A 26,041-nucleotide genomic window follows, 5' to 3' on the forward strand; every position below is an offset into this window, starting at 1 on the left:
CTTAGAAGAAAAGTAGCAAATAAAAATGCAAATTAATTAATATTCTTCCTCAATGTGAACATATCTAAGTAGATTTTTACATTTAACAGAGGCCTCAGGTTTACTTCTAAGAAGGCAATGTTTAAGTATGAGTTCCATTTCTTAAAAATTACATGGATACAGACAAGGACAAAAAGATAATCAGCAAACATTACAGCAAATGTATCAAAGTGATGAGATCAGAGGCTTTCCAACCTGGTAGCCAGCCACGCCTGGTCTATGTCGGGTATCCTCCTAAACACGCACCCCGCCTCCAAGCATTTTGCCCCTACCATAGCCAGACCCATCCACCCAACCCCGCGGTGCATGGTCCTAAGGGAGGACTGCCATCACGCTTGCCACAAGCCAAAGGAAAGATTTCCTTTTCTCCTTTCCCTCCACCCAACTGTTAACTCTGGGCTATAAAAGAGATACCTGAAGGGAAATGAACTCACTCCAGAAGCTTGCAGGTTGTGCTCCCCAGAGCCTGGGGCTTCTGGGTTTCCCTCCCAGAGAATTAAAGAGGAAGATGATAAGGATGGACGAAGATAGGCATTTCCTGATACCCTTTTCTCAATACTTCAAACAACTCACTTTCAGCAGTTTACACTGCTGCTGGAAATTTTTGAGTTATCTGGATTGACCAGGAGGGGCAAAGGAAGGCGAAGTAGGAGGAAACAAATTTTCTGAACGCGTGTTTCAAAAGATGAAAAGTCCCATATTCCCTTCCAAGCTTCCCCAGTTCTGAATCTACCCGCCGACTCATCAATTTCCACCGATCGTGAGCTGGCCCCTGGGTGCTTCTTTGTCGTTTTTCAGGACATGCTCCGTGCAGAGGTCCGTTCACATCCACCGCGGCCTTGAAGGGAGGGCCGCGAGTGCAGCCGGCTCCACGGGCTCCTTCCCAGGGCGGGCGGGTAAAGAACGTTATTGTCCCCCACCTACCTTCAGGGTTGGACCATGACCGCCTATCTTCCGCCGCTTCACGAACACCACGGGCACTTCGGTTTCCGAGGTCAGCTCCGAGAGCGCTCTCTCCAGGCCGCTGGCGTCGTCTGCCGCACAAAAGCAAAGAGGGGCGCGGGTCAGCCCCGCCGGCCCGGCCGCCGCGGGAAGTGCGCGGCAGGGGCGGGGCTTCCGTGTGCCCAACCACGCGGCCCAAGGCCGCTTGCGCGCCGCGCGCCGCCCCCCGCCCGCACGCCGCCCCCCGCCCGCACGCCGCCCCGCGCTCGCGCCCGGCTCCCGCACACCTGCGCGCTGGCCGCAGCGCCGCGAGCCGGCTCCCGGCGCGGGTGGGGGGGCCCGCCGCGCTCTAATGCTGGCCGCCTCGCGGGAGCAGGCGCTCCGAACGCGGCTCAAGCCCCCGCGCACACCGGCATCCCCGCTTCCAGAAGACGCCGCCCACTGTAAGCTGCCTTTGAACTCTGCCTCCATACAGAATGCCAAAAGCCGACTTCCCACGATTCTTTGAAATTTGAAACCACGAGGCAAAATTAGGAACAGTCTGCGCTCTTAGAGCGCTTTCATTTCGGAACCTTGAAGCCAGGACAATACCCTGCTTGACAGACCGGCAGGTAATGGCCCAATTTTACAAACGGGTGAACTCAGGTAAGGAGTGAGTCAGTGATGGAATTAAAAATAGACTCCAGTTACTCTAACATCATCAGGCCCATTCATGAGCCAGAAATCACACCAACACTCCCAAGTGCGGCTGTCTGACAGCAGTAATGGCAGGGAGCGCTTCTCCGGGCCTTTGCACCCACCGACGCTTCACCCCCACAGCTGCTCTTCTGAAGGAGGTCCCAGCGGGTCCATTTCTCCCGAGTTCAAGCGGCCAGAAAGTCCACAAGGTGCCGTGCACCCCGTTCCCCGCCACCCGGTACCGCCCGACCCGAGCGAAACACGCGCGGGGTCCCCTCGCTGCTGTCCCCGCTCAGAGGCTGGGGCAAGTCACGTGATTCTGAGCCTCGGTTTCCCCAACTGTAAACCGGGACGATTTGCCAGCTCAGGACTTCCGGGGATGCAATGGGAAAATTTCTTAAGAGACCTCTTTAAATCGTTCTCCTCCCTTAGCGCTGTCGAGGATCTGTCCGTCTATTCGTCACATTATCACCCACGTTCCCATAGTCGTGCAGTAGCGAACGACACAAACGCTCATTTTTTTCCCATTTCTGCACACAGTCTCTACAGAGAGCTAGCCGAAGGAAGCCAGTAGCCGACCGGGGCCGGCCGGTCCCACCGACGCACGCGCAACCGCGAACGCGGCCAAGAAGCTCGCCGCCTTAGAAAAGCTTCACCCCGACTCAAACACACCTCAAAACAGCTCCCCTTTCCGCGACCCGAAGCGCACGCGGCCGGCGGCGGCCCCCGTCCCCGGCCTCACAGCCCAGAGGCTCGGAGCTCTGCCCGGTGTCCGCGAACCCACCGCTGGCGTGGACCCGAGCTCCCGGCAGCAGACTGTCCTCGCGGGCGGCTCCCAGGCGCCGCGGACTGCTGCGGAGCGAGGGGAAAGGGTGGCGGGATCCCCGCGGCCCCCGCAGGCCACGCCCTGCTCGGAACGGGCGGGCGGGTCGCCAGAGTCAGAATGACAAAGCAGAAATCCACTCCCGTGCAGCGCTGCCGACTACGCCGACGGGCTTAGCGAAGTGGGACCTCCTAATTGGGTGACACACCACATCCTCTTCCTGCTCGGAGCGCCCCCAACCCGAGAAAGGAGCAAAAACAATGCGAGGAATGTTTGGAACCAGAACCCAAAGCAGAGGGTTTTAACGAACAAAACTGGACTATGCCCCGAGGCAGGGACTCCGGAACTTGGCTGCCCCCAGTAATCACGAGAGGCTCTTTAAAGATACTGACGCCTCGTTCCCACTCCCAGACAGTCTGAGGTAATGGGTATTGGGTGCGACCAAGGCATCTGAGGTTTTGGGGGGGGGGTTGTTTTTGTTTTTTTAAACTCCCTGGGTGATTCTAGTGAACAGCAAAGTTTGGGACCCATTGCCCCAAGGTAATGGATTAGTCAGTCTGGCAGTTCTCTAAAGGAAATTATCAGGCTTTCAAAAGAAACACCTAACTCATGCTGGGTAATCCTGAAAAGTGACAAATTCTCACCAACACATGACTTCCCCTTACCTCCTTCCTCCTTAACCCACTCAGGTTTTGGTTTGTTATGTTTGTTTTAGGGAAAACTGTCTTTGACTCCAGCCATGCCAAACCACCTGCAGCCGCCCGAGTGAGCCATGCTCTCTCATACTTCCTGCTCTTACTCAGACTCTTACTCAGCACCTTGCATCAGTAGGTAGCTGTGAATATTTGCTGAATAAATAAATGAGTGAATGAATGTCTCTCCCACTTCTTTGTCTGGGTGCCGGCCCACAGAAGCGGGCTGGGGTGAAAGGACTGTTGGCTTCTTAAGGCTGCAGGGCAGCCGTGCCTTCTCTGAAGTGGCAGGTGAACCACAGTTCACGCCTGTGGGTCCATTCATAAGCCCAGGTTAGAGGTTTCATATATAGCCTATCAGCTTCTGAACACACATGCACTTGTGCAAACACACACACACACACACACAGAGCATACTGAAATGGTCACTCTCCTTGCAGGTTGATTGTATACCTCAAAGTGCATGCCTCACCTCCTCTGGGGTCCTTTGAACAGAGTATGGGTCTAGAACAGGTGTTCAGGAAACAACGTAATTTAAGAAGCAAAGGATGAATAATGAAAGGGCAAGAAAGCCAGGACTCCAGGGTGGAAAACATTTCCTCCTGGCTGCTGGGCCCAGCTCTGTTAACCATTTTATATGCCTTAACTCATTTAATCTGTACAGTAATGACCTATGAACCAGGGTCATAAAATCCTCATTCCTAAAATATATAGAAACTACAGCTTCCTTCAAAGGTATGTCTCAAGATAGAGAGGGACTGTAAAATCACTTAACTGGAAATAATATACTGAAAGCAAGTGATAAAGATTGATTTCTATGAGCCTCATATCATAGGTCAGAGTTGCCATAGTTCGTATCTTCTAACAGCATAACAAAAAAGGCATTTTTAACTTCACAGTGTTCTTAAGTGAGCAAATTATAACACAAATACCTAGAGTTGCTCCACGTAGCTTGTTTTTTAAGTTAACAAAAATCACCATTTTCAAAAACCTTCACTTTTCTTTCAGATCTTTCTTGCTGCAGTTAAGGGCCCAGATGCCTTACCCTTGTCACACAATACAGAGAACTCCTTAGCTACTTAGTTTCTGGGTAATGGGAGAAGTACCTCATCTCCCACCATTTCTCATCACGCCACATTTGTTCTAGACATAACTCTAACATTTCTTGACTGAGCTCATGTTATTACGCTGCCTAAAATAAGCTTCCTTCCCTAAGGCCTACTCCTTCAAAGCTCATCTGAAATGTCATGTCCTCTGGGAAACCTTCTCTGATTCCCACCCAATGCTGATAGCTTGTTCCCTATTCTGGGGTCCCAAATACCTAAAAATAATTATAAATCATGTAAATCCAAGAGGGCTTTGGGAAGGCCAACTCTTGTTTGATTTATTTTGTCTTCCCAGAACCTGCTATATATAATAAGTTACTCAGGAAAGGCTGGAAAAGATCCTCAATGTTCCGGAGCTTTCCTGTAAGCACACTGTACACAGAAGTATGCAGGTATCTGATTGAGGGTCCTATTGTATTAAACTACTCTTCCTCCTATAAGTTTCTCTCACACACATATACACTACACTGAGCTAGAACAATCTTTCTGACCCTCAAATCTTCTCTGCTCAAAACTTGTAGCTCTCTAAGACCCTCAAAATAAAGTCCAAACTCCTCAATTGTACTGACAAGGCCCACCCTTGTTAAACCTAGCTCTCACCATACTCCATACCCTACTAATACAACAAAACATTGCTGGAGAAAACACAGAAATGAAAAGTGATTTCACTTCAAAATCAAGATCCCAAACTTCAGTGTGTCCCCAAAGCTGCCCAGCAGTCCTTTGTGTCTCTGTTAGATTTGTTTTCCTAGTTTCCAAAGTAAATACTTCATACTTAATCCTCTTTTCTCAAACCTCGAATACAACTATACCTTGCCATTAACTCATGACCTGCTTTCTACTCTAAGAAAATAGAATCAATTGCCTGATTGATTGTTCTGTCTGGAACTCCCTCCCATTTTCCTCTCAATCACCAAGCTGCCATATTCTCTACCTTCACCCCTGTTTTAATGAAGGTCGACTCCTCCACTTGCGTACAGATTCTCATTTCTTCCTGCCTTCTCAGTCTTCAATAACTTCACTCCTGAAATTAGCTTCCCTCTCCGGCATCATCAGTTTCGTGTTCTCTGCCTGATCATTCTATCATCATATATATACTGTAGTTTTCCCATTAAAAAAAAAAAAAAAGCCTCCCATGAGCCCATGTACCCAACCCCCATAGTTACCCCCCCCATTTCATTGTTCCCCTTCACAGCGGGGGGGGGGGGGAACCTGTTTTGAAAGAATTCTTTGTCTTCTGAAGAAGAAAGCAGGGTACAGAAGTTAGGAAAGATCCAAGAATACTTGAACAGAGACCAGAGTGAAAGGAGGGAGCAAGACTTAGGAGGGGGAGATCTTTCTGAGTAGAGGAAACAGGAAGTGCTAAAGTCCTAAGCTGGGAGCCTGCTTGACTTGTCCAAAGGTCTACAAGGGAAGCAGTGTGTCTAAAACTCAGTGAACAAGGAAGTGGTAGATAATGAAGCCAAAGGAGTAGCCAGAGGCCAGAACCCAAAGGCCATAGGACTTTGGATTTCATTCTAAATGTGAAAAGAAGCCGAAGTATCACAAGATAGGACAGGGAAATAATCTAGTTTGTATCTCAAAAGGCTTGTTCTGCTGTGTGGAGAACAGATTAAGGCAGTAGGACTTGGAATGGAGGAGCACAGACCAGCTAGAAAGTTGTTGTTGTGGTCCAAGCTAAAGATGAGCAAGGCTTGGATTAGGGCGTGAGAAGAGATATTTGAAAGTAAAGCTCATAAATTTTGCAGGTGGGTGAAATGAGGGACATAAAAGAAGGAGAAGATTAGATGATGACTCCAGAGTTTTAGCCTTGGCAACTGGGTAAATGGGGTTTGGGACAAATCCACAGTATGGTTTTCAGAGACCTGTTGTTATCCAAATGGAGATGCTGGGTAGGCAGCTGGTGTGCAAACCTGGAGTCAGGGGGGAAGTCAGAGCTAGAAATAATAATCTGGGAGTCAAATATAAAAGATCTTTAATACCATGTGTATTAGTCAGGGTTCACCAGAGAAACAGAGCCAACAGCATGCAGAGAGAAAGAGAGAGGGAAACAAATTGGTCCTCAGGATTGTGGGGGTTGGCAAGTCCCCAACCTACAGGACAGGCCAACAGGCTGGAAATGACAGCAGTCTTAATGTTGCGGTCTTGAGTCTCAAGGCGGTCTCAATTCCTTCCTCTTCAAGAGACCTCTACCTCTTCTCTTAAGGCCTTCAACTGACTGAATGAAACCCACTGGCATTAAGGGAGAGCAATCTGCCTCATTCAAAGTCTACTGTTTTCCATATTAATCACATCAGAGAATACCTTCACAGCAACATCTGCCCTGGTGTTTGGCTAAACAACCAGATTAAGATTAACCATCACACATAAGACTAGATGAAATGATGCAGGGAGTTAATATAGTTAAGGAATGGAAGACAGTCGGGACTGAGCCCTGGCAGAGTGCAAAGGAGGAGAAGGGTCCATTAAAGGAGCCTGAGAAGAAACTCGAGGGAGGTGGGAGGAAAACCAAGAGAATGGGGGGTCTCAGAAGCCAGTGAAGAAGCGCTCCCCAAAGGAGGGAGACCAACTATGTCAAGTACTGCTGAGAAATAGTCCAAGATACAAACTGAGTCAGGGATGTCATTACTGATTTTTATGAAAATGAGGGAGGAAACAAAGCCTGATTAGAGGAGGTTCAACAAGAAACAGGAAAAAAGGACACGGAGGGAGTGATTATAGCCATATACTTTTTTTTTTTTTCTATAGAAACAGAAAAGTGGGGGTGGGGGACGCCTGGGTGGCTCAGTTAAGCAGCTGCCTTTGGCTCAGGTCATGATCCCAGGGCCCTGGGATCGAGGCCAGCATTGGGCTTCCTACTTGACGGGGAACCTGCTTCTCCCTCTCCCTCTGCCTGCTGCTCTGCCTACTTGTGCTCTCTCTCTCTCTCTCTCTCTCTATCAAATAAATAATAAAATCTTAAAAAAAAAAAAAAAAAGAACAGAAAACTGGGAAAGTAGCTGAAGAGGGATGTAGGATCAAGGAAGGTGTTTCGTTTAGTTTGGTCCAGGAAGGAAATTATTATAGCTGAAAAGCTATAATATTTTATATATATAAATACAATAAATATTAAAAGTAATAAATATAATATAAATATGAAATATATTTATTCTGAAAAGCCAATCTAGGAGAGGGAAATCTGGCAGTTTTCTAAGAAGAAAGGAGTGCGAGGAGGTCATTACAGAGGCAAAGTCCTTTGACTATGCATCTATGATGCAGGACGGACTTCAGTCAAACCCAGCATCTATCAGTGACTAGACTGTCCAGTTACTCAGCCTCTCAGCTCCTTCATGTCCTTTCTACAAGATCCTCTGTGGTACCTGTACCTCTCTACCACACCCAAACCTGCTGTCCATCTCTATACCCCAGCCATTAGTCTTTTTTTCAGTCTCTTTAATTACCTAACCATGGGTCTGTGCTAACTGCCAATCGTTCAGCAGATCTGAGTTCAAGCAAGTAGTCCTTAAGGAAGCCATCACACAGGTCACATCCCACTATGAAATGCTCGTGTCACCATGTATTCTTTCTGCTTGCTACTTATTACAACCACAATTATATTTTTATTGATGATTATTTGATCAAAGTCAGCCTCCCCCCAGGACAGCACAGTTCAACAGAATTTTCTATGATGATGGAAATGTTCTGTATCAGCACTGTTCAACCCAAACACTGTCCAGCCAGTACTGTCCCACTGAGCACATGTGACTACCGAGCACTTAAAATACGGCTAGTGCAATTGCGCATCTGATGCTTTTATTTTATTTAAGTTTACTTTGTCTAAACATAGGTTGCCCCATGTAGGCAGGTTCCAAGATTATTTATGCTCACCACAGTGTTCACCAAAATGTGGTGGTCCATCAACTTCAAATAGGGAAAGCAAATAATGGTATGGGAAAATTGGAGAAGGCCTTACAAAGTAAGTGATATTTGAACCATATCTTGAGGAATAATAAAGGTAAAAGTAATAGGAGTGGGAGAAATGCCCGAGAATGTTTCAATGCTTGCCAAAAAAACCCCTGAGGTATAGAAAGGATAATTATCTCACCTACCTCGGCCTAAATAACAATTGGCAGAGCTGAGACTGACCCTTGGTCCTTGGCAATCATCATGATGCTATTCTAGCTCTTCAACAGAATTTGTTCTAGGGAGAGAGCAATGCATACAAAGACACAGCCATAGGAAAGAAATGGTGCGTTTCTGCATAAGGGGAGATAAAACTATAAATATATGTTGGGCTCACTTTGGGGTTCACAAGGCAGCTAAGTGTCTGGTTCTTTTCCCTACATTCTCAGTTAATCCTCAAAAATCATCTAAGCATTACACCAAATTAAAACTTAGAAACTGAGGGGCACCTGGGTGGCTCAGTGGGTTAAAGCCTCTGCCTTCGGCTCAGGTCATGATCCCAGGGTCCTGGGATCGAGCCCCGCATCGGGCTCTCTGCTCAGCAAGGAGCCTGCTTCCCCTCCTTCTCTCTCTGCCTGCCTCTCTGCCTACTTGTGATCTCTGTCTGTCAAATAAATAAATAAGTAAGTAAAATCTTAAAAAAAAAAAATTAGAAACTGAAATTTCAGGAACTTAAGAATCTTACCAAAGGTCACAAAACAGGTGTGTTAGAGTTAGGATATAAATCCAGGTGTGCCCGGGACAGCTGGGTGGCTCATTCAGTTAAGCGTCTGCGTTGGGCTTAGGTCATGATTCCAGGGTCCTGGAATCTAGTCTTACAGAAGGATCCTTGCTTAGTGGGGAGTCTGCTTCTCCCTCTGCCTGCTGCTCCCCCTGCTTGTGCTCTCTCAATCTCTCTCTAACAGATAAACAAACAAATATTAAAAAAAAAAAATCCAGGTGTGCCTATCTCCAAATACATTGTCTGTCTTATAATTCGACAATATCTAATGAGGTAGTAGCCAAAAAGAGGCAAAAGCAACATGCTGTAGGGACAAAAACAAAATAAAACAAACACACAAGCAAAAAACCCATTAACTTTCTGACAAAGACCAGGGCAGACTTCATCCATGAAACATCCACTCTGAAAATGTCAAAATCCTGCCTGGGTGATCATGATCTCTGTGCTGCCTTCAAACACAGAACCAGTCACTCTTTAATTTCTTACATCAATCTACATTTAAAATGTTTACATGTCTGCTGTGCTGAGAACAGTCAATTACAGAGCATCTCTGGGCCAGGAGATTTACGTGTTCTCGTTAATTACTGCAATACCCCTTTGAGAGATGTATTACCATTTCCATTCGCAGACAAGGAAAGCAAGGTTAAGAGGGTGGGCGGAGCAAGATCGGAGGGCTAGTGCAGGATTTCCATCTCATACTCTTCCCTCTCTACTACGGTATTTTTTACCTGAGGGCCTGGTCTTTGTTGCCCCAGTACCTAGCACAGTGCCTTTCATGGGAAAGTAGCTCACACTTGGGGTTTGAATTCAACTGGCACTACAGCAGGCTTTCAAATGTTAATGAAGTGAAGAAGTCCAGAGTGTTCTGGTAAACCAGCTTGGGGGGCTGGGGGCAGAATTTGTAGCCTTTGCCAATTTCTGCAGTATAAATACTCCCACTTTGGCCGATTTCCAGCTGTCAACCTGCTTGTAGAATAACAATGGAGCAGCTCCAGCACAACCCCTAAGGGCTCAAGGTCATCAGGTACTAGCTCCTTCCCCTCCTACAACTTCTCCTCACACCAGTTCTCTATTCTTACACTTGACTGCAATCTCAATCTCAGAAGACTATAGATCATTCTACCTCTGTTTAAGCTCCCCCTTACCAGAGCCCCACAACCCATTCCTATTCCAATTCCAGGCTATGTTAGTAGAACCCACATCCTTTACACATCCTCTTCCTATCTTTTAAACAAGACCATTCAAGCCCTCCTACCTCCAAACATGTCCAGGTCTCCTCTTTTGTAAATATCTGACTGACCCCACAGCCTCATCCAGCTTTCTAGTGACAAGCAGTTTGGCCCAGTAGTTGGGAAACCTCCTCTGAAGTCACATAATCAGGCTTTTCTGTGCAAGATGCATGCCCTTAGGCAAGTTCTGTTCCCTCTCTGTTTACTCATCTGTAAAATGGTGATAAATACAGCACTCCCACCTCATGGGGTAGCAGCGGGAATTAGATGAGTAAGGAAATGTATGGGCTCAGAATGTGGTAGGTGTTCAATGTCCAAGTTATTATCATCATTATGTCCTTACGCACAGTGTAAATCCAGGAAGACCACAGAGTGGTTAAGAGATTGGATTTCCTCCTTTGACAAATTATTCACAGTAACTATCAACAACGTGTTACGTGAGACGCTATTCAACACTTAATTCAGGGGGAAGCTATTCATCTTCCAAACTTAATCCAAGGGCAACCTATTCATCTTTCTTTTAATTAGCAATCTATGGCTAAGCATGCCATTTTCCCACAGTTATCTATCCTCATTACTCAGAGCTTGTTCTTTACCTGCAGGAAGAAAAATGTAATTTCCTTAAACAACTTGCTAAAAAAAGTGAAAAAGACGTGAGGAACTCCTAAAAGAATCAGTACGTGGATCTCGGATTGCACGTCCATGTACACAAAGTGTATACACACTGGAGCACATGGAAAGAGTCCCCTCCTGCACTCCATTTGTTTTAGGTCTCTTGGTGTCTCATCCCAATTCCCGAGGAAAGAAAATGTTTTTCTGTTTTCTGTTTTTTATTTTTTATTAACATATAATATATTATTTGTTTCAGGGGTACAGGTCTGTGATTCATCAGGCTTACACAATTCATAGTGCTCACCATAGCACATACCCTCCCCAATGTTCATCACCCAACCACCCCATTCCTCCCCACCCCTTCCCCTCCAGCAACCCTCAGTCTGTTTCCTGAGATTAAGAGTCTCTTAAGGTTTGTTTCCCTCTCTGGTTTCATCTTGTTTCATTTTTCCTTCCCTTCCCCTATCATCCTCTGTCTTGTTTCTCAAATCCCTTATATCAATGAGATCATACAATAATTGTCTTTCTCTGATTTTTCTCTGATTTTCTCTGATTGACTTATTTGCATATATATATATCTATATATATATCTATATATATATATATATCAGTTTGCATTCCCACCAACAGTGTAGGAGGTTTCCCCTTTCTCTGCATCCTCGCCAACACCTGTTGTTTCCTGACTTGTTAATTTTAGCCATTCTGACTGGTGTGAGGTGGTGTCTCACTGTGGTTTTGATTTGTAAAGAAAATGTTTTTAATACAGAAAACCACCAGCCAGCAGAACCTCAGGAGACACAGGCTCTCTTGAAGTCAATTCTTAGATGTCTCTTCTGAAAAAAACTGGAGATCAGCCACCCTTACCAGCAGCCAAGGGGTGGTATGAGTACTAATTAATAGTGGTAAATAGTTTTTAGATCCTACAGATGAAAGAAGAGCCATACAGTTTATTACCATTGTTAACCTCTAACTTCTTGAACCCTATTAGGTAGTTGATATTAAGAACATCTGCCTCTGGGACGCCTGGATGGCTCAGTCACTTGAGCGTCTGCCATAGGCTCAGGTCATGATCCCAGGGTCCTGGGACCGAGTCCTACATTGGGCTTCTTACTCGGCGGGGATCCTGCCTCTCCCCCTGCCTGCTGCTTCCCCTGCTTGTGCTCTCTCTCTCTCTGACAAATAAATAAATAAAATCTTTATTAAAAAAAAAGAAAAGGAATGTCTGCCTCTAATTATCCCAGGAGCTTAAATTCCAGAATCCCTAGACAGTTGATGACTGCAAGTTATGTGGAAGACTATTGTCACCTCATGAAGTGGCCTTGGATCTTCCTGGATGGCAACTGATCATCCAGACTCTGATTTGAGCTGAGAGTGATCTATGTCTCATTTACAACCATAGATGTACTAAGACCAACTTTTCCACTATAAAGACAAATGAAAACATTGTAGTTCTCCACCAGAAGATTTCTGAACTTCTTTGTCTACAGATTTACAATATCTGTAATAATCTTTCAGAAACTCTTTTGAGGCTGTGTTGCAATGGACAAGGTTGGACTACCTTCTACTCCTCCTTGAAAAGTCAGGTTCAATGTTAACCATTAAGTGAGATAACTAGGCCTCTAGTTCAGTCATTGTTCAGTCACTGGCCTTTCTAAGACCACAAAGTATTTTCCAGCTCACTACCATCATTTAATGACCATAGCAGAGTGCCCCTATACTTATGATTTAAATAGGAGACAAATAGATGGTTCATATGAAAATTATTATACTAATCTTCAGATGAACCAACCTCAGCTGGCAAATTCTGCTGGCAAAACCAGGATGTTATTAGCATCACTAACCAGACTCTTGATTCTTAACTGTGCACTTGAGTCCCAAAATAAAGGTTTCATTTCTCTGTCTCCTTTAAGCATATATATGGCTAAGTGACTAAAATCTGACCAATAAGACATAAGCAAACTATCAAGTGCAACTTTCAGGAAATGCTCTTAAATGGAAAGAACAAGTCCCCCTTCAGCTCTTCTTTCAACCTATAGCTGAAGTTTGGACCCTCCTTTTTGGAACATGAGATGGAAGACAAATGCTGAGGAGTGTGGAACATGAACACAGGATTCAACATTGGATCCAGCACTGTGGAGTACCACAAAAGCCCTGGACAGACTATACCGTCTAGACTTCTTTTAGGTGAGAGAGAAATAAGCTTTTTTTTTTTTAGATAGAGTCTAGGAAAGAGAGCGAACAATGGGGAGGGGCAGAGGGTGAGGGAGATGTAGGCTCCCCACCGAGCAGGGAGACCGAAGTGGGACTCAATCCCAGGACCCCAGGATCATGACCTGAGCTGAAGGCAGATGCTTAACTGACTGAGTCACCCGGAGAAATAAGCTTATATCTAGTATAAGCCACTGTTATTTGGGGTTTGCTGCCACATGTGGGCAAACCAAATCCTAACTAAAACACTTTTATTACATTATAGGAAACATGTTTACATTATAGGAATTTTTAAAAATACATAAATAAATCAAAGGAAGAAAAAAAGTCATTCAGAATCTCACCATCTGGATGTAATCACGATCTCAGTCTCTTGTTTCAGTCCACAGACTTTCCCTGAGTGCTCTGCCTCGCCTCACCTAGAGAGTCAACCCGCCCAGATCTGTATCTCCCACTCATCCTGACCTATATACCTACTGGCCTGTAATCCACGTTAGACAATCGTAACATGTCCAAAACCAAATTCATCATCTCCCCTAGACTAAATCCTGCCTCCTTTCTCAATGAATGCTACCACCATCCTCCATTATTCCTAACAGAAAGTAAAGCAGCATGTTTGACTTCTCCCTCTACTTCATCCTACACTGGATTGTGACTGTCTCCCTTATTAAAACTAAAAAAGAAAAAAAGAAGAAGAAAAGTCTTTTCCCTGGGGCACCTGGATAACTCAGTTGGTTAAGCGTCCAACTCTTGATTTCGGCTCAGGTCATGATGGCAGGGTCTTAGCCCCACATTCACCATGGAGTCGGCTTGAGATTCTCTCTCCCTCTCTCTCCCTCTGCCCCTCCCCCTACTCTCTCTCTCTCTCTCTCTCTCTCTCTCTCAAATAAATAAATAAATAAATAAATAAATAAAATCTTTAAAAAACAACAACTTTTCCCTGACGAAGAATCAGATCCTACTCACCTGTATTTCCTCAGTACCTATTGCACTAGCAAGGTAGATACACAAATATTTGAGGGATTATTCATATCTTGTGTATTTCTTTCTAGTCCTTTTCCTTTTAGAAACAAGATAGGACTATTCCATAAAAACTATTTTAAACTCTTCACTTTGTTTTATTAAACATTATAGTACAGAAAATTTCCCCATGCTATTAAAAACTCTGTACATCCTTTTTTAAAAGGTTTATTTATTTATATATTTATCAAAGAGAGAGAGAGAGAGAGAGAGAGAGAGAGAGCACAAGCAGGGGGAGTGGCAAGCAGAGGAAGAACTCGACCCCAAGACCCTGGGATCATGACCTGAGCAGAAGGCAGCCTCTTAACCGACTGAGCCACCCAGGCACCCCAGCAGGAAGCCCTTTTATGGCCGTATCCATGAGCCACTGCCCTAAGCACGGCCAGTGTTAACCAGTTTAACCACACAGTTCTGTGAGGCAGATATTTCTATTATCTCCATTTCACACATGAGGAAATGAAGGCACGAAGAGGTCAGACAACTTGCTCAAGGTTATACAACCAGGCTCTTCCTGCTGAACTCTGATCTGACCCACGCTAATGACCCTGCAGGTCCTGGTGCTCCTCACTAACTTACATACATGCAGCCCCCAACCCCAAGACTGCTTTTTACACCTGTTTTAGTGCCGTTTGTGGAGATACCCACTGCACTGACTGAACTGCTTGTGCATGCTTTGCTCTTACATAAAGAGCACCGAGAGCACAGAGACCAGTGGTTATGTAGCATTCACATAAGAATCTGTACATATACACTTCTTTTCAAGTACATTTCTGTTTTGGAATGAATGCAAGGTGGGTGGGGAAGCTGACTATTTAAAAAAACGACTCACACCTTTTATGAAAGGATTTCTCTTAAGTAAGAAGTAGAAAATGTATTTTGGTATCACTCAGACCTAGGTTCAAATCCATGCTAGGTGGGATAATGTTGTCCCTCTGTTTCAGTTGGAAGGATCAAATAGGATAATGTTTGCCTCTTAAGTACAGAGAACAGACTGGTAGTTGCCAAAGAGAAGTGGGGGGATAGGTGAAATGAAGATGAAGGGGATTAAAACTGTACTGAGTAATGTATAGAATTGTTGAATAATTATATTGTACACTTGACACTAATATAACACTGTATGTTAATTATACTTCAATAAAAATAAATTTAGAAAAATAAAAAATAAACAGGATAATGTATATAACACATCTAACATAGTGTTTAATTCATTAATGAATTAATTAATTAATTCATTAATGAATTAAACACTTCTTCTTCCCAATGTACTTGCATATGAAAAAGCTAGATTTATTATTTTTTTAAAGATTTTATTTATTCATTTGTCCGAGAGAAAAAGAGAGTACAAGTGGGGGAGAGGCAAGCAGAGGGGGAAGCAGGTTCCCTGCTCAGCAGGGATCCCAATGCAGGACTCAATTCCAAGACCCTGGAATCATGACCTGAGCCGAAGGCAGAAGATTAACCGACTGAGCCACCCAGGTGTCCCAAAAAAGCCAGATTAGATTAAACTTTTTATGAAGCAAGATAAAGCTCTCTTTAATGGCCAGATATACATTCTAGTAAACTGTTGATTCTTTTTGTTCTTTGAACAAATGTTGGAGGGCCTCTTCTTACACATAAATGATAAGAGTTTGCCTTTCATGGCCTCATTATCCATTGTAGGTCGCTAGTCATAGGCACCACAAGTGGAGGGCTCTTTGCCTCTCTGAGCCTTTGTTTCCTCACCTGTAAAGTGGGGAATCTAATGAGGATGTATGTAAAATGCCTCGCACTGTTCTTGGCACACAGTCAGTGCTTAGTAGTAATTGCTAACTCATGTAATATATATTTTTTAAGATTTTATTTATTTATTTGACAGAGATAGAGAGCACAGGTAGGCAGAGCAACAGGCAGAGGGAGAGGGAGAAGCAGGCCCCCTGCCGAGCAGGGAGCCCGACATGGGGCTCGATCCCAGGACCCTGGGATCATGACCCCAGCAGAAGCTCAACCCTCAGAGGCTCAACCGACTGAGGCACCCAGGCGCCCCTAACTCGTGTAATATTATGTATCCATTAAAAAAGATTCACAGATGGACGCCTGGGTGGCTCAGTCGGTTAAAGTGTCTGCCTTCAGCTTAGGTCATGATCCCAGGGTCCCGGGCCTGCATCAGGTTCTTTGCTTGGTAAGGAGCCTGCTTCTCCCTCTGCCTGCCACTCCCTGCTTGTGCGTGTGCTCTCTCTAATAAATAAATAAATGAATCTTTTAAAAAAGGGGAGTTCCTGTTACTATTATTATTCCATGAGGAACATGAATACACAATTCAGATAATGAAATAAAAATCAGATAATGTGCTACAACATATAGAAAAAACTGCCTCATTAATAATCAAAGAAATACAAATTAAAATAAAGAATTTTTTTAACCTCTCAGATTGACAAACAATAATTTTTTTAAAAACCTCTTATTTCTTAATACTCAGTAAGTATGGGAAAACTCATTGTGAAAGGATCTAGAAATTTAGAAATGTTAATACTCTGAGCAGGTATTGATTCTAGTAATCAATCCTACGAAAAGAATTCTAAATACACAAAAAATTTAGGCACAAAGAAAAATATTTTGAACCTATTATTCCGTAATAGCAAAAACACTGGCAAAGACTTTGTCCACCAAAGAGGAATAGCTATATAAAAATATTATATGGGATATTTTACAGCAACTGAGAAAAATATTAAGAATGTCTAATAACATGCAAAATATCTTAAAGTAACAAAACAGAACACAGGCTACATAAAAGGCATACAAAAATATTAATAGTGGTTCTTTTCTGGATGTAACTATATGTGGTTTTTGTGTTTCATTTTCTTGCATTCTACATAATCTCTAAAATGAACATTTTTACAGGCAAAATCAAAGTGTTTAAAGAACATTTTGAGCCTCATTCATTGAAATAAACAGAACCACCTCCCACAGACCCCCACTTCTATAGCATAAAGCCTCTTTACTTTTCCACTTTTATCTCTCATCATTCTCCCTGCCAGGCACTGCTCACTAGAGTCACTTAAATGAACACGCCGGGACGTTCTCTGATTTGTTTACAGCTGTGAATTCCTTACTCACCACTTTGTTCTATCAGGAAAACACCTGTGCAACATGCTATCACAAGTACTCTGTGATCCTGCAGCCTCTCCAGGTACCAGATCACACTGAAATTAGAAGGGAGGCAAATGCAAACAAACAGGATGACCTTAAAGAACGAGGCTGTGCCTTCTTCATCTTTTTGCTTCTGCCAGTGCTTAGCACATAAATAGGTGCCCAAAACACACCTGCCAAATGAATACGCATCGATACCCAAGTGATGAGCCCTGAGCTGGCCTAGGGTACCTTGGAATGTGAGGGGGTTTTGTTTGTTTAAAGAAAGCAGTCCCTGAAGAGGCGGCTAGGGAACCAGACAGGCCTGGGCTTGGCACAGCAACGCCGAGCAAGTTACTAAAATGCTGAGTATCTGCTTCCTTGCTTAAAAAGCAGAATTGCATTCGGCAAGCTCACAAGGTCATTGTGAGGGTTAAGTAAGAGAGATGTGAAACATAGGTATTAAAAAAAAATGCTCATCACTATAACTTAAATGTGAGTAAGTCAAGGCCGATTCCTCTCCCTCTTGCTGAAGGCATTAAAGCTGTGCCCTCTGTAAGCAAGCTGGGGACAAGGCTGACACCCCTCAGCACCCCCAAGCCAGTGGGTGACATATGGCATCCAGATACACTTCTGGTAATGGTCACAGGAGTCCTCTCAAACCTCGTGTTTGTTTTCCACATGGACAGCTGAAGAGCGGCAAGCAGCTACCCGACCGAATGAAGATGACTACGCTGCTGTTGTCCGTTTCTCAGATCAAAGCCAAGAGCGAGGCTTCCTAGACCAACGAGCCCTGTGAGTGACGGCCCTTCCACAGGGCTACCTGAGGTGCAGCTAGCACAGGGGTAGGCTGCACCACCTCCGGGCACAAGAAGCCACTGGCCCATCCAGGAACACCCATCATAGTATCAATACCGTGAACATCACACATGAGGCACATAGGGTGAGTCATGAAAGCCTCTGAGGAGGTCATCAGAGGACACCGAAGGGAGGCATCAGGAATTACCAGTGGGTTCACTAGCAAGCCAACCACCCTCTGTATGAATACTTTTCCACATTTTGTTTCCTCATCATAAGAAGGTGACAACACTACCTACCTCACTGATGGTATTCTGAAGATTAAGTACGAGGACATGCATAAGCCTCTGGCCCGGGGAGGATAGCATTCGTGTCCATTACCGCTGCCCACACACACAGATACTAATGCCATGCCTTCCGGGTGCCGCGCTCTTCTCTCCAATACCAATCCTGGTTGATCTGAGTTGATCTTGACGGTTGTTCTCAAACAATAACCTCAACGTATAGAAACTGGTCCAAGTACAGCCCAAAATAAGGAAGAAGAAACTGTCAGGGTGGGAAGGGAGGTTCCTGGCAGCACAGCTGCCCCCCTTGATTTTCCTTAAAAGATGATACTATTCCCACCAGGAACTCCGTGCGCGGCGGCTCCCTTACCAGTGCAGTCAGGTGGCCCGCCGCGCTGGCTGCCACAGATGCTCAACTCTAGAAGAAGAGGACGGGGATTTTCTGGGGGGGCAGGGGATGGCAAGTCTCACTTCACAAGAACACAGTTTCCTACTCTCTTTCCCGTGCTTCATACTGAGCCTAGCACTCAGCAAGTACTCAGTAAAAATGGGGGACGAAAAAAATGCACCCACTTGACTCTATCCCAAACACGCCCGCCTACCAAATGACCCTCTGGCTCCATGAGAACCTACCAAGATCCAAGCACTGGGGAGATTAGGTAGCCAAGACTGGTGACAAAGTAATGCCTGTGGAGCATTCTCTGCGGAGCCAGGCCGAAACAGTAAGGGGCTGTTCATTGACAAAACCAGCAGGTAGAGACCACAGCAGTAATTCCAGCTCTGTAATGACAAGCTGCCTGCAGACATCACTACCTACCTCATCCCTGATCCCGTATCTCTCCTGTGCGACTGGATGAGGCCCAGCACATGTTGTACAGTAAGCCTCTGGAGCTAGAGACCAGTAAATCTCATAGAATCCAAATTTCTCAGATTTTTTTAAGGTTTTTTTTTTTTTTTTTAAGCACTCTCTACACCCAACATCAGGCTTGAACTCACAACCTGAGATGCAGAGTCGAACACTCTTCCCACTGAGCGAGCCAGCTGCCCCCAAAGTTCTTAGAGTAACACTCACACTTCCTACTTGTCTTGGAACTCAAGATGTCAAACTTTTGGTGTCGGTACTCCTTTACACTCTTAAATAATTATTGAGGACCCCAAAGAATTTTTTTATACGGGTTATAGCTATTAATATTAATACACATTAAAAATTAAAACTGAGGGGCACCTGGGTGGCTCAGTGGGTTAAAGCCTCTGCCTTTGGCTCAGGTCATGATCCCAGGGTCCTGGGATCAAGCCCCGCATCGGGCTCTGCTCAGCAGGGAGCCTGCTTCCTCCTCTCCCTCTGCCTGCCTCTCTGCCTACTTGTGATCTTTCTCTGTCAAATAAATAAATAAATTTTAAAAATCATACATTAAAAAAAATTAAAACTGAGACATCTTAGAAATATTTTTTATCCTCTTAAAATTAATAATAGTAAACCCATTACGTGTTAACATAAATAACATGCTTTAATTAAAAATAACTATATTTTCTAAGACAAAAAAAATGTAATGAGAAGGTTAGCACTATTTTACATTTTTGCAATTCTTTGTCTGTTTGGTTTTTTGTTTTTTTTTTTTTAGATTTATTTATTTATTTATTTGATAGACAGATATCCTAAGTAGGCAGAGAGGCAGGTAGAGAGAGAGGAAGGGAAGCAGGCTCCCCGCCGAGCAGAAAGCCTGGTGCGGGGCTCGATCCCAGCACCCTGGGATCATGACCCGAGCCGAACGAAGGCAGAGGCTTTAACCCATTGAGTCACCCACGTGCCCCAATAGAAGACAGATTCCCAATATCTGTTTGTGCATTCAATATATTGCAATATATGTTGTTTTAGTAGAAGTATATGAAAAAAAACCCATTCTCACAAACACAAGTAGTTGGAAAAAGGAGAAATATTTAGCAGATTTTTCAGATAACTGCAGATATTCCTTGATACTACACCAAAACTCCACAAGTAATAGCTGATTAAGGTAAGTTGCAATGTAGAATCTGAAACCACATCAATGAGCTTTTCATACTCTGTCACATGTGGTCTATCTTCTACTTTGAATGGCTCTTTTACCCATGAATGACTTTGTAAGATCATACATTGATCATTCAGAAAATATTCATTTACTGAGTTATACAGATCTTTCAAACGTTGACATATTTTAATCCACAACATCAAAAAATTACATTCATAAATATTACATCCAGCCTCATCAGAAAAATCTTTAAGTAGTGAAAAACTATTGAGCTCACATGCCAGGTACAACTTCCAAAATTCTTATTTTCACCTGAAAGCTCAGATTTTATCATGGGCGACAAACACTGTCAGTAATTTTCCTTGAAGTGACAGACCTGCTTTGTTCATTTGAGGGGAAATGTCTGCCAGATACCCAAGTCTGAATAATCCAAATCATTTGAATAATTTGACTGTCACTCATTCTTCCAAGTATATATGGTGTCCATGAGAAAAGTAGCTAGTTCAGTTTGCAACGCAAATTATTAACTGTACAAGTGCTTTTCTTTGAGAGAACCATCGTGCTTCATGCAACAAAAATACTTTATGTACACTTCTCTCATCACACAGAATATGAAAAGATGTACACTCAAAGGGTCAAGACTTAATAAAGGTAATGATTTTTACTTCTTCCTCCAGAATAATCTTGGGTAAAATTGCCATTTTCTTTTCTTTATCAGCTTGGTGGTGAAGACTATAATATAACCTAGCACTGTCTGGTGTCCCTAGTTTGGGGACTAAGCCTCGGGAGTTTTACCCACAACTGCTTTCGCACCATCAGTGGAAATGTCAAAACAGTAAATAACATCTTAAACATTATCAGATAACAGTTTTGAGTTTGAGGACCCCCCCAAAAGTCGCAGCCCCCCCCCCAGGGGTGTGCGGACGTTTTGAGAACCACTACCTCCTCTATAAATCCTGATCTGTTCCTACAAGCTGCCCAGCCGCTAAGTAAGCATGAGAAGGAAGACAGCTTCTTCAGGGGGAAGAAGCAGCAAGTGAGGACAAAGAGGCCCGCCAGCTCCCTCACCCAGCAAGAGGCTCCCCGCTTTCAGCTACAGAAGCTGGTTGGGTCAAACCTATCCCAGCTCACATACTTCAGGTTTTCTTAGCTAGGACTTCACCAAGGGGTGAGTGGGAGCTCCTAGCTGCGATCTGCAGATCCACAGCCATTTCCACAGTAAAGGGAAAGAGCTTCCCATCTGATTAGTGTTGCCAGAGTTAAATGTCAGAGTAGTTGACACTTACGTGCCTTAACTGGTCTCCCATCCACCTTTGGCACTTTGGTCATAGTCTTTGCCTTCTTACTCGTGCCCCCAAAGCACCTGGTACCTCTGTAGTGCCCAACCTCTTCCATTATTGCCTTCCATTTTCCCATCCTTAACAGATACGTTCATTTGCTTTATCTTGTTGGTTTAATTAGCTTGTTGCGAGTTTTCTGATTCACACCAAGCTGCAAGTTGACTTAACTCTCCCAGGAAAACATACATTTTTAAAAGTCTACTTTTGGGCCCCGGTGAAATTTTAGTTATTGGGCTTTCCTTCCATATACTATGGAGTGCTGGGGGCAAGAACATTCCTTGACCGAGAAACAGGAAGGTCATGCTGTCAGCGGGAGATAGCACAGTATTATAGGAAGAACACAGACTTTAGAATTAAACAAGCCCATGTCCACACTACAGATCCACTACTTACATGACTTTAGGAAATTTTATTTTCCTGGAACTCAATTTCCTCATCTGTAAAATGGGGATAAGTTCCTTGCAGAGTTCTGGTGAGGATTAAGGGCTTTGCATACAAGCCCAGCACAGTCCCTAGGAACCACCGGCCCTCAACAGGTGGCAGCTATTACCTGACTGTCTGTGTTCGGGAACCTGTCTTTAGAAGCGTCAAATAAGAGTCCCCTGCCCCACAACTACCTCCTTCTTCCTGACCCTAGAAATGAGCTTTCTATCCCAATTACCATATCTCTCTAGCCGAGTCTCTTCTCTTTTACTTTCAAATACTATTTGGTATGACTTACCAGAAAGGTGGCAAATTTACAAAAATAATAAAGTTACTATGAAACCAGCAAATACTGTAACCAGACTCAAGGCTAATAGGAAGATTGATTTCAACAACAGGAAGCTCCTAACAAGGCTATAAACAAGGTAGACTAAAGCCACATATGATCATTAGTCCCAGGGAATGGCCCAGCGGAAGGGTCAAAAAGATGAAAGAGCTCACTAAACAACAAAAACCTCACGGGGAAAAAAATAAATAAATAAAAACCAGACAAAGTAGATTAAATAAAATGTAGAGTCAGCAGATATAATTTACAGATTAAGTAGAATCTTACCTGCTTGATCAAGTTCGAGCAAAAAATAAGGAACACACATCGACTTAAATAACTTCTTTACCTGGAAAAACAAGGGGGAGAATTTTTTTTAAGCCTTCTCTCCAGCTTTTTACTTTCCTCTTTAATCAGCTTCTCCTTTGCAAACTTACCAGCCCATTTTTATACAACCCACAAGACTCTCCCTGTCGACAATAATGATAATTAATGGATATCTGAAGTCTGTTGATTCTACTCTATGTGCAATGATTCACCTATATAGCTTCATAAAATACATTTTAAATGTTTAGTGACTCCGTCTACCCCCCTATAAATGGGCTTAATACTAACCATGTTTTAAAAGGCACTGGAATATGTAATATTTCTAAAACATATGTGGAAACTCTAAGAAAAAACTATATTCTACAGTAGTATTATTTATTTTTTAGCTGAGTAAAAAACCTCAACCAACAAATCAATTACAAAAGTCATACATTCAAGATTACACAACTTATTTTTTTAAAGATTTTATTTATGTGTTAGAGAGAGAGTAAACAGGGGGAGCGGCAGGCAAGGGGAGAAGCAGGCGCCTCCCCTAAGCAAGAAGTCCAGTGTGAGACTCAATCCCAGGACCTCTGGGGTCATGACCTGAGCCAAAGGCAGATGCTTAACCAACTGAGCCACCCAGGCGTCCCAAGATTACACAAATTATAATGGTAAAAAAAATTTTACTGGAAGGATAAGAGTTACTTTTGCCAAATTTGCACCACTAAATAACACATAAATTACTGATAAAAAAAAAAGACTTTAAAATGACATTTATATATAAGACACAATAGCCTGTCATTAATGCCTTAGGACAGCTTAGACCCACATTTCCTCCAGCTTCTACAATAAAAGGAAAAAGGTCAGAACTATGGCCTGGAGTTCACAAAAATTAACAATCAGAGAATGTGCTCTTTTCCCATTCTAATTTAACGATTAAAACAGTAGGTTGAAAGATTTCTATCAAAGGTATAGCGCCAAAGACAAGATTTTGATAAAAATGGGAAAATAAGTTCATTCACACAGCTCCGGTGACCCCCCCTCTTATATTCCTCAGAGCAGTATCTGTGTCCCGGTCGGAATTTAGCTCCCCGGCAACATACAGTTAAAAAGATAAGAATCCTTTTGAAGAGTGATGGGGTGAGTAAAGGAGGACTTTAAGGAAAGGGCAGAGAAAGCTACAGCTGGGAAACCATCTGGACAAAAGTCAATTCATCTTCCAATGCTCATTTCCTAAGACTAAAAATAAAAAAAGTTCAAACACATATAAAATCATGGAGTCTTAAGGCTTCCTCGGCCACTTAATTTTAGAAATAAACCATTTGCAGTTTGTTACAAAAAACAAGTTTTCCAGATTTAGAGAGTATTCCTAAAAACAGCTCCTAAAAGTATCAAAATTTGACAATATGTGAAATGTAGAAAATATCAGCTCTAGATTCCAGAATACATGTGACCCCACTTCAAGAAACTCTTTGGTAGGTAATTTTAGCTCTGATGAAACTTTCATACTGCTCCACAGTACAAGATTAAAGATCTGTATTGAATTTCATTAGCACCGGTTTCCAGAATATTCTAATTGATAAAAGCAGAGGATGGTCAACGTTGCCTGTAACATACACACGCTATGGGGAAATGGCAGTGGATCTGGGTGTCAGGCAACCCATAAGCTATACGAGACGTCATTTGCTAACTCCAACTTCATACTTCTAACTTCCTATTCAAATACCCGTAAGAAACAAATATCGCATTTTCTGAAAAGGTAGGAAGTTGTCTTTGCATTTTAAAACCCAGTCTTCACAACAGGATGCAGCAAACCACACACCATAATGTGTTATGCAACAAACAGGAAACTAACTTACGTAGAAGCTCATTTCTTTGTGGGCATTTCCCAGCTTGAATCAATGCAAATTATATTACTCATCCCAGAGAGAAATATAAATTCATCAGGCCAAGTACAGATATAAAAATGAAGTTTCTCCATCCTGATTTACTCACATCACAACTGTTATCAAAACTGAAGGAAGTAACCTGGGGAAATGCTACTTCAAGGTAATTTTTAAAAATAATAAAATTAAAAATTAAAATTAAAAAAAAAACCATGAAGAGTCAAGTCTATAAGTTGTACCCTCACAGAAGAAAATCACTATTTTTACCAAAAGAGACACTTCACCATCCTTCACAACTTATGAAAGTTAATTTCCATATTAATTGGCACAAATCTGAAAACAGCTTACATATTACACATTCAGAAAAGCTTAAGAACTGTGGTATTTGTCAAGGTAAAACCAGGGGATATTTGTCCAAAAGACCTGGCATACCCAGGAATCACTCAGATAATGACATTAAATAAAGTTTCCAGAATTACTATACATTTTAATATAACAGATATGCAAATACCTACCACAAATTTTACAGGAAATGTTCATCATTCCTAGAGTACACTTAACTGAGAAAAAAAAAACGCTTTGCCTTTTTAGAGTCAGGGAGGAGAGTCAGGAAATGAAGACGTTCATAGAATTCAGGGAGAAGATAGTAGAAATAAGAGCGACTACAAGTCAAAGAGACGGGAGATGGCAGGGAGCAAGCAATGAAACTGCCTGTCACCACCAGCAGTCTTGACCACGCTGGCCCTGTCCTTCCCTGCAGGCCTACAGCAGAGTCAAAACCGCCGTTTTCCAATTCTTTAGCAATGTTGGGTAGCTCAGCTGGTTAAGAGTCCTACTCTTGACTTCAGCTCAGGTCATGATCTCAGGGTCAGGAGATGGAGCCCCACGTCAGGGTCCACGCTCAGCTCAGAGTCTGCTTGAGATTCTCTCTTTCCCGCTCCTGCTGCCTCTCCCCCCCGCCCAACACACACACACACACACACACACACACACACACACACACACGTGCATGCAATCTCTCTCTTTCTCTCTCAAATAAATAAAAATTTTTTTAAAAATGAGGAGAGGGACCAAACCCCGCCTGGCACATGGTAGGCTCTCAACGGTGGCTCCTAACACAAGCCTACACTGGAGGCTTCCACGTGCTTTCACAGAGACTTGAAATTCTTTGGTCCTCAAGCTGTGTGTTACAAAGTATAGCAGACAAGGCGGCATTGTCAACCTTACTGTTGAGGAAACTGATTTACAGAATGAGATCTGAGCCCTTTCAACTGCGGATGTTCCTTCCATTACACCACCATGTGCACAGAGTTTCAAAGGGAGAGGTTAGTTTAGGAAAAAAAAAAAAAAGAAAAAAAGAAAAAAAAAAAAACCCAGCCACTTTTTAATAGGAGTAACTATACTGGGAATAGAGTGAGATATTTGTTGATTTCCACTCGACTGACGCTCAACACTGATGAAGGAAGATCACCATCCAAGGTGCGAAGTCCTGATAGGGAAACAGGAAGGGCAGGTAGTTCTTTCACTTAAAAAAAAACATTAGGGAGCATTTA

General features: G+C 43.3%; 1 protein-coding gene across 4 annotated transcripts in view; it reads right to left on the reverse strand.

The window, feature by feature from the left end:
- Positions 1-26,041, reverse strand: part of TXNRD1 (thioredoxin reductase 1) — a 94,060-nt gene that overhangs the window by 65,695 nt on the left and 2,324 nt on the right. The window contains exons 2-3 of one of the 4 annotated variants that reach the window (XM_080811402.1): positions 22,582-22,642; positions 964-1,073 (exon numbers count right to left, since the gene is read on the reverse strand). In XM_080811402.1, coding sequence (XP_080667528.1) covers positions 964-1,073; positions 22,582-22,621 — 150 coding nt within the window. In that variant the 5' untranslated portion in view covers positions 22,622-22,642. Of the gene's footprint in view, positions 1-963; positions 1,074-1,268; positions 1,551-2,331; positions 2,569-22,581; positions 22,643-26,041 lie in introns of those variants that run through there. The other 3 variants (XM_080811403.1, XM_080811404.1, XM_080811401.1) reach the window with 3 other exon arrangements.

The sequence above is a fragment of the Martes martes genome, assembly GCF_963455335.1.
Source record: "Martes martes genome assembly, chromosome: 8".
Classification (NCBI taxonomy): domain Eukaryota; kingdom Metazoa; phylum Chordata; class Mammalia; order Carnivora; family Mustelidae; genus Martes; species Martes martes.